This window comes from Salmo salar, chromosome 09 (genome assembly GCF_965601325.2).
Source record: "Salmo salar chromosome 09, fSalSal1, whole genome shotgun sequence".
NCBI lineage: Eukaryota > Metazoa > Chordata > Actinopteri > Salmoniformes > Salmonidae > Salmo > Salmo salar.
This window is the reverse complement of record NC_138299.1, coordinates 45,528,138-45,541,725: the sequence shown is the minus strand read 5'-3', so window position 1 is coordinate 45,541,725 and position 13,588 is coordinate 45,528,138. Positions and strand designations below refer to the sequence as shown.

At 41.3% G+C, this 13,588-nt stretch overlaps 1 protein-coding gene across 1 annotated transcript in view; it reads left to right on the top strand.

Annotated features, from left to right (window-relative positions):
• Positions 1-13,588, top strand: part of tpo (thyroid peroxidase) — a 43,453-nt gene that overhangs the window by 9,341 nt on the left and 20,524 nt on the right. The window contains exons 7-10 of the mRNA XM_045724963.2: positions 4,157-4,415; positions 5,288-5,458; positions 5,632-5,869; positions 6,087-6,295. Of these exons, the coding sequence (XP_045580919.2) occupies positions 4,157-4,415; positions 5,288-5,458; positions 5,632-5,869; positions 6,087-6,295 (877 nt within the window). The remainder of the gene's footprint in view (positions 1-4,156; positions 4,416-5,287; positions 5,459-5,631; positions 5,870-6,086; positions 6,296-13,588) is intronic.

Sequence of the window (13,588 nt, the reverse complement as noted above, 5' to 3'; positions counted from 1 at the left end):
GCTCCCCAGTGGCTGGGCCTGGCTCCCCAGTGGGTGGGCCTGGCTCCCCAGTGGGTGGGCCTGGCTCCCCAGTGGGTGGACCTGGCTCCACGTGGGTGGGCCTATGCCCTCCCAGGCCCACCACTCATGGCTGTGCCCCTGCCCAGTAATGTTAAATCCATAGATTAGGGCGTAATGAAGTTATTTAAATTGACTGATTTCCTTCAATTAACTGTAACTGTAAAATCGTTGATATAGTTGCGTTCAGTTCTTATCTTTTCTGGTTGAAAGTCAGTTTTGAAAGTTAAAAGGGGATGAACCTGCTTGCTTAGTCCATCTGGCATAGAATAAGGTGAACTGAATCGCCTGCATGTACTTCTGTCATTTCAAAATGTGATAGAAAATGACCCAATGGCAATCCCAGAGTGGATATGAGGATAACACTATAACCCTCATGGTGTTCGTTTTACTGCTTAGGAATCCCTTCGACCACAGGGACAGGGTATTATCTAGATTAAAGGCCAGGAAGACTACTAAATACTTTCCCCTATCTCAGCTGGATAAAAGCGGCATTATATTGGTCAAAGAAGAATCTGTAAGGCTCCGCGTAACCCAGGCCTCCTTACATTGAAATGACAGGGAGAGAACATACAGTGAGGGAAAAAAGTATTTGATCCCCTGCTGATTTTGTACGTTTGCCCACTGACAAAGAAATGATCAGTCTATAATTTTAATGGTAGGTTTATTTGAACAGTGAGAGACAGAATAACAACAACAAAAATCCAGAAAAACACATGTCAAAAATGTTAGAAAATGATTTGCATTTTAATGAGGGAAATAAGTATTTGACCCCTCTGCAAAACATGACTTAGTACTTGGTGGCAAAACCCTTGTTGGCGATCACAGAGGTCAGACGTTTCTTGTAGTTGGCCACCAGGTTTGCACACATCTCAGGAGGGATTATGTCCCACTCCTCTTTGCAGATCTTCTCCAAGTCATTAAGGTTTCGAGGCTGACGTTTGGCAACTCGAACCTTCAGCTCCCTCCACCGATTTTCTGTGGGATTAAGGTCTGGAGACTGGCTAGGCCACTCCAGGACCTTAAAGTGCTTCTTCTTGAGCCACTCCTTTGTTGCCTTGGCTGTGTGTTTTGGGTCATTGTCATGCTGGAATACCCATCCACGACCCATTTTCAATGCCCTGGCTGAGGGAAGGAGGTTCTCACCCAAGATTTGACGGTACATGGCCCCGTTCATCGTCCCTTTGATGCTGTGAAGTTGTCCTGTCCCCTTAGCAGAAAAACACCCCCAAAGCATAATGTTTCCACCTCCATGTTTGACGGTGGGGATGGTGTTCTTGGGGTCATAGGCAGCATTCCTCCTCCTCCAAACATGGCGAGTTGAGTTGATGCCAAAGAGCTCCATTTTGGTCTCATCTGACCACAACACTTTCACCCAGTTGTCCTCTGAATCATTCAGATGTTCATTGGCAAACTTCAGACGGGCTTTCTTGAGCAGGGGGACCTTGCGGGTGCTGATGGATTTCAGTCCTTCACGGCATAGTGTGTTACCAATTGTTTTCTTGGTGACTATGGTCCCAGCTGACTTGAGATCATTGACAAGATCCTCCCGTCGTCACAGGCGTCGTCAGGATTGGACCAAGGTGTAGCTGGTAAAGTGCTCATCTTCTTAATTTATTTAAAGAAACTGCTTAAACAAAATAAACAAATGACGAAAAACAGTTCCATAAGGCACACAGGCTATACAGAAAATAACCACCCACAAAACACAAATGAAACAAACCTCAACTAAATATGGCCTCCAATTAGAGATAACGACAACCAGCTGTCTCTAATTGGAGGTCCTACCAAAAATCCAACATAGAAATATAAAACTAGATTTAAACATAGAAATAGAAAACATAGAACCTAAACCCAAATCACACAAAACAAACACCCCCTGCCACGCCCTGACAAAACTACAATGACAAATAACCCCTTTTACTGGTCAGGACGTGACACCCATGTAGTTCTGGGCTGATTCCTCACCGTTCTCATGATCATTGCAACTCCACGAGGTGAGATCTTGCATGGAGCCCCAGGCCGAGGGAGATTGACAGTTCTTTTGTGTTTCTTCCATTTGCGAATAATCGCACCAACTGTTGTCACCTTCTCACCAAGCTGCTTGGCGATGGTCTTGTAGCCCATTCCAGCCTTGTGTAGGTCTACAATCTTGTTCCTGACATCCTTGGAGAGCTTTTTGGTCTTGGCCATGATGGAGAGTTTGGAATCTGATTGATTGATTGCTTCTGTGGACAGATGTCTTTTATACAGATAACACGCTGAGATTAGGAGCACTCCCTTTAAGAGTGTTCTCCTAATCTCAGCTCGCTACCTGTATAAAAGACACCTGGGAGCCAAAAATCTTTCTGATTGAGAGGTGGTCAAATACTTATTTCCCTCATTAAAATTCAAATCAATTTATAACATTTTTGACATGCGTTTTTCTGGATTTTTGTTGTTGTTATTCTGTCTCTCACTGTTCAAATAAAGCTACTATTAAAATTATAGACTGATCCTTTCTTTGTCAGTGGGCAAACGTACAAAATCAGCAGGGGATCAAATACTTTTTTCCCTTACTGTATGATGTCTTGTTGGAGAGAAGCTAAATGAGTGCACCAACCAGAATACAGTTCTTTCAACAAAGTCTCCGAAGGGTTGATTTTCTACAGATGATCAAATTGTCTGTCTTGTCAAATGTGAAGAGAGCAAGGCTTCATATACTAGGCTTTATATACTGTACATGCTGCAGTGTCTCTGTGTGTAATATAGTGTGCCCAGTACATGCTGCAGTGTCTCTGTGTGTGATACAGTGGCCTGTACATACTGCAGTGTCTCTGTGTGTTATACGGTGCCCTGTACATACTGCAGTCTCTGTGTGATACACTGCCCTGTACATACTGCAATTTCTGTGTGTTGTATAGTGTCCTGTACATGCTGCAGTGCCTCTGTGTGTAATATAGTGTGTCCTGTACGTACTGCTGTGTCTCTGTGTGTGATACAGTGCCCTGTACATACTGCAGTCTCTGTGTGTGATACAGTGTCCTCTGTAATTATTGGGACAGTGAAGCATTTTTTCTTCTCATGGCTCTATACTCCAAAAATTTGGATTTGAAATAAACCAATGACTATGATGGTTAAAGTGCAGATTGAGGGTATTTTCATCCATATCAGGTGAACTGTTGTGAAATTGTAGCACTTTTTGTACACAGTCCCCCCATTTTAGTGGAGAAAAAGTATTGGGACAAATTCGATTATGTGTATTAAAGTAGTAAAAGTATTTGGTCCCATATTTGCAGCACGCAATGACCACATCAAGCTTGTGAATCTACACATGTGTTGGATGCATTTCTTGTTTGTTTTGGTTGTTTTTCAGATTATCTTCTGCCCAATAGAAATTAATGGTAATTCATGTATTTTTTTCCCCATTTTGGAGTCACTTTCAATGTAAATTAACACTTCTACATAAATGTGGATGCAACCAGGATTACAGATAATGCTGAATGAATCGTGAATAATGATGAGGGAGAAAGTTACAGACACAGAAATATCATAACCCCACAAAAATGCAAACCTCCCCTGTTATTGTAATGGTGAGAGGTTAGCATGTCTTGGGGGTAAGATATTTGTGCATCTGTAACTTTCTCACTCATCATTATTCAGGATTCATTCATGATGATCCTAAAACTTGGTAGCATCCACATTAATGTAGGTATGTTTAGAAACTTATTCTATTCTTATTTACAATAAAAGTTACTCCAAAATGACACAATACATTATTTACATTGAGGCCAAATTACATTTTCTGAGGTTAACCACAGGGGAACAAATAAACAATAATATCTCCAAGCTCGCATAAAATATCCCAAAATACCATCTCAGTAGAATATATTCAGATGAATGTATACAGCCTGTCCTAGATAATCTTGCTAATTTTCTGCAAGGATATCTGGTGGCAGTGCATTAATTTGAACCCTGAGGGTAACCTGTCCTGTTCCAACTTGGACCACAGGAAATATATATTTTTAATGGAATGGACATAGAAACTTGTATTTTCCAAAATGTATTCTTTAAAATTAACGAAAGGTCTGCTTTTGCTTTGTTCTGTATTTGCCCCTAGATTATAACCACCAGGGATTATGTTCCCAAAATCATTGGAAGAGAGGCTTTTGATCTTTACATTGGTCCCTATGGGGGCTATGATCCAACTACAGAGCCCTCAGCCTCCAATGTGTTCTCTACTGCTGCATTCCGATTTGGCCATGCCACTATTCCCTCAGTTCTCAGGAGACTCAACCAGAGCTTCCAGGAACATGAACGCTTCTCCTCTTTGAGTCTGCATAAGACTTTCTTCAGTCCCTGGCGACTCATCAAAGAGGGTTGGTATTCTCATATGCTGCATACATATTTTGGGGCGGCAGGTAGCCTAGCGGTTAGAGCTGTAGGGCCAATAACCGAAAGGTTGCTGGTTTGAATCTCCGAGCTGACAAGGTAAAAATCTGTCGTTCTGCCCCTGAACAAGGCAGTTAACCCACTGTAGGCTGTCATTGTAAATAAGAATTTGTTCTAAACTGACTTGCCTAGTTAAATAAAGGTTACATTTAATAAATAAATAAATTACTATTGAAACTAATAGGGTGAACTGTTGCATACTAAACACTTAAAAGGGCCAATCCTTAGATGAAACAATAACAAAGGGTGTCCCCACCTCCGTTTTGGTAAAGGTTATCAAAGTAGTCTCATTTCAGGCTATACAGCAGGAGGTTTCTTGTGCAGTAGATACCCAGACTGGCGAGTCTCTTCTTAATGTAACCTCTGAAGTCTATAACTACATGTACCTTACTACAGTTGCCATGGGGACTCCCTTTTTAAAGTTCTAGTGCTTTTAGTACTGTTCATAGGATATTGTTAATCTGACAGAGACTTGGAACTGTTATTTAGACATTTTAAATAGGAATAATCATATGAGCTGCTCCAGAATACATTACTGAACATCCAAAGTGATGCATAACTATACCAGCCAAAGCCAGTTCTCAGTGGTTACTAGCAAGACTGAATGATTTAGCCCCACAGATATGCATTTTATTGCAATGAAAGGGATCATATTAACACAACTAGCTCTGCTGAAGGCATGTGAAACTTACATAACTACCCTAGAACTAATTTGACTGGAAGTATTTGCGGAGAATAATGTGTTTATAGTGGAAAGTGTATTGTGAAATGTTGTCATCTTTTTTTACCTTCACGAAAGGTGGACTAGAGCCAGTCCTCCGAGGCCTGTTGGGGACGCCGGCGGCTGTAGTGACCCCAGAAAACCTACTGACAGAGGAGCTGACAGAGAGACTGGTTGTTCTTACTGTCCCAGGGGGCTTGGACTTGGCCGCACTCAACCTGCAGAGGGGACGTGATCATGGACTTCCAGGTCAGTGTTACCCATAAACAGGAGTCAATAATTAGGACAATTTAAAGTAATCTAATTGAAATCCAACCAAATTCAAAAAGGTATTAATCGCTCTGCACAACTCCACTGTGAAAATCTGTTGTGAATCCTCTAGTAAGCAGGCATAATGCAATTGCACAATAACTACGTCCCAGGTTACAATGACTGGAGGACGTTCTGTGGACTTGACAGAATAGCGACTCAAGACGACTTCAGAGAAGTTGTAAAGGATGCAAGTGTTGTTGGGAAGATCATGGACCTGTTTAGACATCCTGACAACATTGACGTGTGGCTAGGAGGACTGGTAGAGGAACCTCTGCCTGGCTCCAGGACTGGTCCACTCTTTTCATGTCTCATTGGAAAACAGATAAAGATGATTCGAGATGGGGACAGGTGAGTTTTTTTTTTAAACATGTGAACAGATGCATTCGTAGAAAACATAGACTATAACCATGGAGGGGTTTGGAAGGTAACTGGTATTAGGTACACTGTTGAAGTATTGTTGTAGTATTTGCTGCTTGGACCCCTACGTACGCTATATTCTGAAGCCTTCTTTTGACTATATTGGACTGATTATTATTATCATTGAATTGCTGTATGCTTTTTTCAGGTTCTGGTGGGAGAGTGAGGGTGTGTTTACACAGGGTCAGAGGGTGGAACTTCTAAGGCACTCTCTATCTCGCGTGATCTGTGACAACAGTGAAGTGAATGAGGCCCCTCTTGACCCCTTCAGGTTTGGGAAATACCCTGACGGTTTTCTCTTGTGTGACAATATCCCATCAATGAACTTGGAGGCCTGGAGAGAGGTGCCTAGCCCAGGTATGATGTCATTTATAAATGCAGTATTTGCGGTTTTGGGAGTCTGCCAGATCAGAGGTAGATGACAACGTGTTATATTGATATGTGTGTCATATTGATAGGTGTGTTATATTGATAGGTGTGTGAATTGGACCATATTGCTGTCCTGCCCGAGCATTCGAAATGTAACGAGTACGTTTTGTTGTCAGGGAAAATGTATGGAGTAAAAAATACATTATTGTCTTCAGGAATGCAGTGAAGTAAAGTTAAAAGTTGTCAAAAATATAAATAGTAAAAAACGACTTAAGTAGTACTTCAAACAATTTTTCATTTAAAGGACAAATCCCCCCAGAACCCCTCATTAATGTAGTGTTAAATAACACTAATATGTGAGACTAATATTTATTAGTCAACAAATGTTTAATTTTGGCGTTATAATAAGATTGGTAGCAACATGAAAAATCGTTGTGGAAATCTGTTGCAGCTCAAGTCGACTACAAAATCCACAATGCAATGATCTCTTTATGGGCTGGCTGACTAGCTAGCTTGCTAGGTAGCTTGCTAGCAAACGTAGCTACACACAATAATACTGAAAACAATATCAGTAGGTAAAGTAGCTAGTCAGCTGTAAAATCAGTCAAACAAACTGCACTATCAATTTAAGAGTCTACAATCTCACCAACCTCTACAATCTCACCAACCTGTAGATTGATGTGGCTCACAGAGTGGAGTCTAACAATAGCAATGGCAGATATACTTTTGAGGAGATGGAAAACGTCAATGGTACGTCAATGGGCTGCACGGTTCATTCTGGGCGATTCTGGGACAAAGAGCGCTCTCCTTCAAGGAGTGAATGGGAGTCTATTAGGCGCTAGCTCAAAAACCCAACATTAGCAGTACAACATTGCAAATATTTTCCTAGATGTAAGATAACTAACTTGCTATCTGTAATATCGTATAGCTTTGGAATCATGACATTACTTATTTTTGACATTTTCTCGACATATACACACTGACTTTGAAAAGGGGTTACGTGACGATTAGCTTAGCAACGTGTAACGCAGCATGACAACATGAACGTGATTGGTCGACAGTCGGCTGGGTGGGACGTTATACGTTTCCTTCATTCATTGGATTCCTACCTCCTTTCTATCTCTGGCAACGGCACCATGCAATGCACCCTGGACTGAAGAGGCAGACAAATTGTAGAAATGTGCTTGACTCTCTGTTAAATTACACATCTCTCCAGGTAGGAATATCGCAAAAATATGATCAATGGCTCATTTGAGAGAAGACGTCCTCCCGAGTTATGACATCGGCTAGTATTGAAATCTGAAACGTATGATAGACGTTTTAGAGATCTAAAAGTCGTGTTCCTATTAACTTCCAATGTAGTGAGAGAGACTTTACCACAGTACTACGTCATACTGAGAGAGACTTTACCACAGTACTACGTCATACCGGCTGGATACCCGCCTGCTTGAACACTAATAACTCAGATACACACAAAAACATGAAATGACCCAGGGAATCAATTATACATCACTAAGAGATGCAAAATGAAAAAAAATATATATATATATAACAACACTGCGCTGCACCAGAATCACAGAATTTCAATCAGAAGCCAAGTTGAAGAGAAACATAATACCAGTAGTTAGTGAGAGGAAATCAGTCTTCTTTGAATTCTGTGATGTAACCAAGGATACTACCAGTGAAAATCTAATCCACCCAGTACTATCTGTCTCACCCTGTATTAACTTCTGTGTCATCTTGCCTTGGTTCTTAACTGCCCCCCACTGGTACTCTTAAAGCAACACCATTGTGGGGGAAAAGTGTGAAAGCACGATGTCGCCTGCAGTCACTTTGTGAATTTTAAATAGGAATAATATCTATGAGTGATTGCATAGCCTGAGGCAATACACATTGAATACACATTGTATTTCCCAATTTATTTTCAGACAACTACAGCTAAGAAGTCGAGAAGCAAGAGATCCTCCATTGAAAACATTGGCCTGTGTTTGTTTTTTTTGCTCTATGTTTTCATGCTTGTTCATGCTTATATTTGAACTACTGTTTCCCCTACTACGCCTTTTATCTTTGTGAATATCATTGTACATCAGTTCAATGTATTTGGGATGAATAAAGCCATAAGAGGTATACAAAGTCAGTGTATACTTATTAAAAAAGACACAGCTGTAATTACTGTCAATCATGTTTCCCTCTCTATGCAATTTATGTTCTTGGTAGGGAAGAGTGGGGTATATGGGGCCATCCTTGTTTCCTGGGAAACCATACACCAAATGAATCATTTGACCAACTATTTAGGAAGACGTAATAATTTCATGGATTCTGTGAAGGAAGAAAGCACATGGAAAAAGTGGTAAGCAAGTTAAGTTCCCCCCAAAAAATGGTTTTCAACCAGGTCAAATGAATGTACTGCGTTAAAGGTTACATGATGCTTGTATCCAAACCAAAGTAGAACGTTTTAAGATTGTTTTATACATCAGTTGGGGTCTTTATAAGATACAATATGAGGTCCAAAACCGAGCATGAAAGTGCATCATTCTAGCTGTATGGGATAATATAGTCAAAATGTTTGCCTTCGGGTAAGTTGAACCAATGGTTGAGCCATCCAAGTTGAGCAAATTGAAATGTTTTTTTTTCCCCCCCAGGCGTAATGCAAAGCATTATTACTGGCATATAAGGCAACAACAGAGCCTATGTTAAAAGTGTTTTAAAAAGTACAAAGTGTTTGTTAGGTGTTAAGCCTGTGTTTAAAAATGCTTAAAAGACAAATAAGCGATTGTAATTGTGTTTGGGAAATAAAGAGAGATGTGATTTTTAAAAGGTAGTGGTAATATTTAATTCAGTACAGACATTTATAAGCGGCTTAACTTACCCTGTCCCGCGGCTCAACTTACCCCATACCCCGGGTAGGTTGGGCCAAGAGACTAGAGAGAGAGAGAGACAAAAGACACCAGAGAGAGAGAGAGAGAGAGAGAGAGACCAGAGAGAGACCAGAGAGAGAGAGCGAGACCAGAGAGAGACCAGAGAGTGAGAGACCAGAGAGAGAGACCAGAGAGGGAGACCAGAGAGAGAGCGAGACCAGAGAGAGACCAGAGAGTGAGAGACCAGAGAGAGAGACCAGAGAGGGAGACCAGAGAGAGAGAGAGACCAGAGAGAGAGAGACCAGAGGGAGACCAGGGAGAGAGAGAGAGAGACCAGAGAGAGAGACCAGAGAGAGAGACCAGAGAGAGAGAGAGAGACAAGAGAGAGAGAGACCAGAGAGAGAGAGACCAGAGAGAGAGAGAGAGAGAGAGAGAGAGACCAGAGAGAGACCAGAGAGAGACCAGAGAGTGAGAGACCAGAGAGAGAGACCAGAGAGAGAGAGAGAGATAGACCAGAGAGAGAGAGACCAGAGAGAGAGAGACCAGAGAGAGAGAGACCAGAGAGAGAGACCAGAGAGAGAGACCAGAGAGAGAGACCAGAGAGAGAGAGAGAGACCAGAGAGAGAGAGAGAGACCAGAGAGAGAGACAGACCAGAGAGAGAGACCAGAGAGAGACCAGAGAGAGACCAGAGAGCGAGAGACCAGAGCGAGAGACCAGAGCGAGAGACCAGAGAGAGACCAGAGAGAGAGAGAGAGCAGAGAGAGACCAGAGAGCGAGAGACCAGAGAGAGAGACCAGAGAGAGAGAGAGAGACCAGAGAGAGACCAGAGAGAGACCAGAGAGAGACCAGAGAGAGACCAGAGAGCGAGAGACCAGAGAGCGAGAGACCAGAGAGAGAGAGACCAGAGAGAGAGACCAGAGAGAGACCAGAGAGAGAGACCAGAGAGAGAGACCAGAGATAGAGAGAGAGAGAGATAGACCAGAGAGAGAGAGACCAAATCTGAGGGGAATGGGGAGTCTTATTGTTTGCTTTTCTAAAGTCTACCAACCTTGCCAGCAGGCATTCCAGCTAAAATAGTTAGACAAGCTAGCTACTCTAACTTGATTGATAGCCTGAAATCGCCTCTTGGTAGCTAGTTATGATGTTGGGAGATTGGAATATATCTGGGCTAGCTAAAGCCATCTACATAAAATTGCTAGGTGGCTAGTATTATTACAGAGAAACAACAACAAAAAATATATACTTATTTTTTTAACAGGACAAATGTGAGGGAGCATATGACTCTGTGGACCCTATGGGCCTGATGCATCTGATCACGTTCACACTAATGTTCATGACTCACCTCTAAAACACTTGTATGCAATGATATGCTATTAAATGGTCACTAACATTGCTGCAAAACCAGCTTGGTGATGAGTTTAAGGAAGGAGATTTCCAACTGACCAGGGCAGTTTGTAGAGTTATGATGCGCCTGGTACTTCATCTGGGGTAACCAGGGCAGTTTGTAGAGTTATGATGAGCCTGGTACTTTATCTGGGGTAACCAGGGCAGTTTGTAGAGTTATGATGAGCCTGGTACTTTATCTGGGGTAACCAGGGCAGTTTGTAGAGTTATGATGAGCCTGGTACTTCATCTGGGGTAACCAGGGCAGTTTGTAGAGTTATGATGAGCCTGGTACTTTATCTGGGGTAACCAGGGCAGTTTGTAGAGTTATGATGAGCCTGCTACTTTATCTGGGGTAACCAGGGTAGTTTGTAGAGTTATGATGAGCCTGGTTCTTTATCTGGGGTAACCAGGGCAGTTTGTAGAGTTATGATGAGCCTGGTTCTTTATCTGGGGTAACCAGGGCAGTTTGTAGAGTTATGATGAGGCTGCTACTTTATCTGGGGTAACCAGGGCAGTTTGTAGAGTTATGATGAGCCTGCTTGCTACATTCAGTTCTTGGTTAGACGTTCCAATCCCGGGCAAGCATTTGCTGCTGGCCTACATTACTGGCGTAAATTCTTCTTCTGACACAACAAGGGATTGAATCACTTGTATGAACTGTTCTGATGGAATACATATCTAGCTAAAATAAATAAACACTTATTTAAAAAAAAAAAAAGTATTTTTTAAGTGTTGTGAAAATGTGGTATTTTGTACAAGGATGTGGATTTGGAAGGACTTCCAGCTGGCCGCAAGTTGACCATTGATGTGCAGTTGTTTGATGATCATGCCAGCGTCTGATCTATCCCTTAAGCCCAATCACTGAAAAATATATAATTACAGAGCACATATACAGAATATCATTATGATCAAATGCAAAGCAGTTATTGACAGGAGGAGAAAGGCCCAGCCTGTCTTCTTTTCAAGAATAGAAAGAAACTGCTTAGCGTGACACCATAGATATGTTGTTTATTCATGCGTGACACAGCCGGTGTCTTCCACCCCAAGTTAACTTGGACACACCACAAGTTAGACCCTGTAACTTGATACACTTTTTACATTTAGCTTGAAAGTTGAATGAACTGTTAGTGTTTAATAAAAAATAAAAATAAATTAAATACGTTTTTCAGTGTCAGTCAAATGATTGGCTACAACAAACGATATACATATATATTTGGTTGTGGAAAATTAATTTCAGTGAAATGTGTAGGTTGAAGCAACAATGCCTGACAGGACGGTTGTGTATTGTAATGGCTTTGGGGAATTTTTGCGGCCATTATTGCTTTGGTAAAACAGATTCGCAAACACTTTCTAAAAATAAATGTAATGATGATAACATATCTTGCTCTAACACAACATGTACCAATGACCCAGTAACTAGCACCACACTAGACTTACACACTAGGGTATTGAGGTTATTTTTGATGTACATACACAAATGATGGTAACACTTTATTTGAAGTGTTGTTCATGAATTTGTAATGAATCTTTTATCTACATATTGTTATACCCGTTAATCATGTTGCTCATTCATCTTTTCCATTGTGAGTTTATGTGCAATTATTCTAAATTCACAAACTGTACTGCGTAACAATGCTCTACTGTACAGTACAGTACGTAACTATCATGTCAAATTCTGGACAAATTAGGATTAGTAACGATCTCCATTTCTAGTTAGGTTTTTTTTTGTCAATAGGAATTTCTTTATCTTCATATTCTGTGTTTGTATTCATTATGTTTCATCAGCATTTTCAGAGAAACAGGCTTCCTTCTTCACGACATGCCAAAACTCAAGACAGCTAAATCACGTCAAAATCATTCCACCGAGGGCTAAGTGGCTGTGGGTTTTTGGCTCCTCTCTTGTACTTGCTTGATGAAATAAGGTCATTAATTAGTAAATAACTCCCTTCACCTTGTTGTCTAGGTCTTAATTGAATGGAAAAACCATAACCCACAGACACAAGGCCCTCCATGGAATGAGTTTGACACGCCTGGGCTATATGCTAGGATGAAGTTTTCTTTTGTATGGTTTTGAACAATATTAGCCTGTGCCCAGCTCCAGCATGCAGAGGAAATGTTAATTCATAAAACACACTGCGCTATATAACAAGGTGAGAGGACATGTCGTAGCCGAGGCTACGTGTGAAAACGTCCGGGTGTAACTTTGCTAAACTGCAACACAGTAAATGTATCTTTTGTATTAGACAAATTAGTTCTCGCTTATATGAGTGTTAAATCCAAAATGTTTCCAAAACTGTAGGTCTATTGCAAGTGAGGCATATTTTCATTTAGATAGAGGGATGGGATTAAACAGAGTGTCAGGATTCTATTCACGAGGGAGCCAGCTGTGATTAGTAGGCCTACCAGCTGAGAACCCCGCTGGCTGTGAACTGGGTATACCCCACTTGGGTTCTTGAGAGCTACATTAAGCCTGAAACTGATATTTCTGGTGAAAGGCTGACAATATATGGCATTTATGGCAACAGGGAAGTTGAGCCTGGTCTGCAGTTGCTCCATTAGGCGGCTGGTTTTTAAAAACTGAACACAACCAACTGCTAATATGTCCAGTAACCTAACAATGGAGCTACACTGGGGTGTCATTCAAGCAGTCAATGTATTTTACCTACTACACTGGGGTGTCATTCAAGCAGTCAGTGTATTTTACCTACTACACTGGGGTGTCATTCAAGCAGTCAATGTATTTTACCTACTACACTGGGGTGTCACTAAAGCAGTCAATGTCTTTTTTTAAGTCTTCCTGTTAATTGAATGTCCCTATTTCAACTATCTTCCTCAAAGGTTGCTCAAGGCCTCCACCTTTTGTTGTGGTAAGTACTCCCTGAATGGGATCGTATTCAAATTAGACACTTGTTTACATGGAAGGCCCATACATCAGATATCTGCATTGTTCAGATATCTGTCCAAAGATGCTAACTGGGGCATTTCGATTTTCTTTCATCAGATTGGCAATTTGTTTTGGGTCTAAAATAACTATTG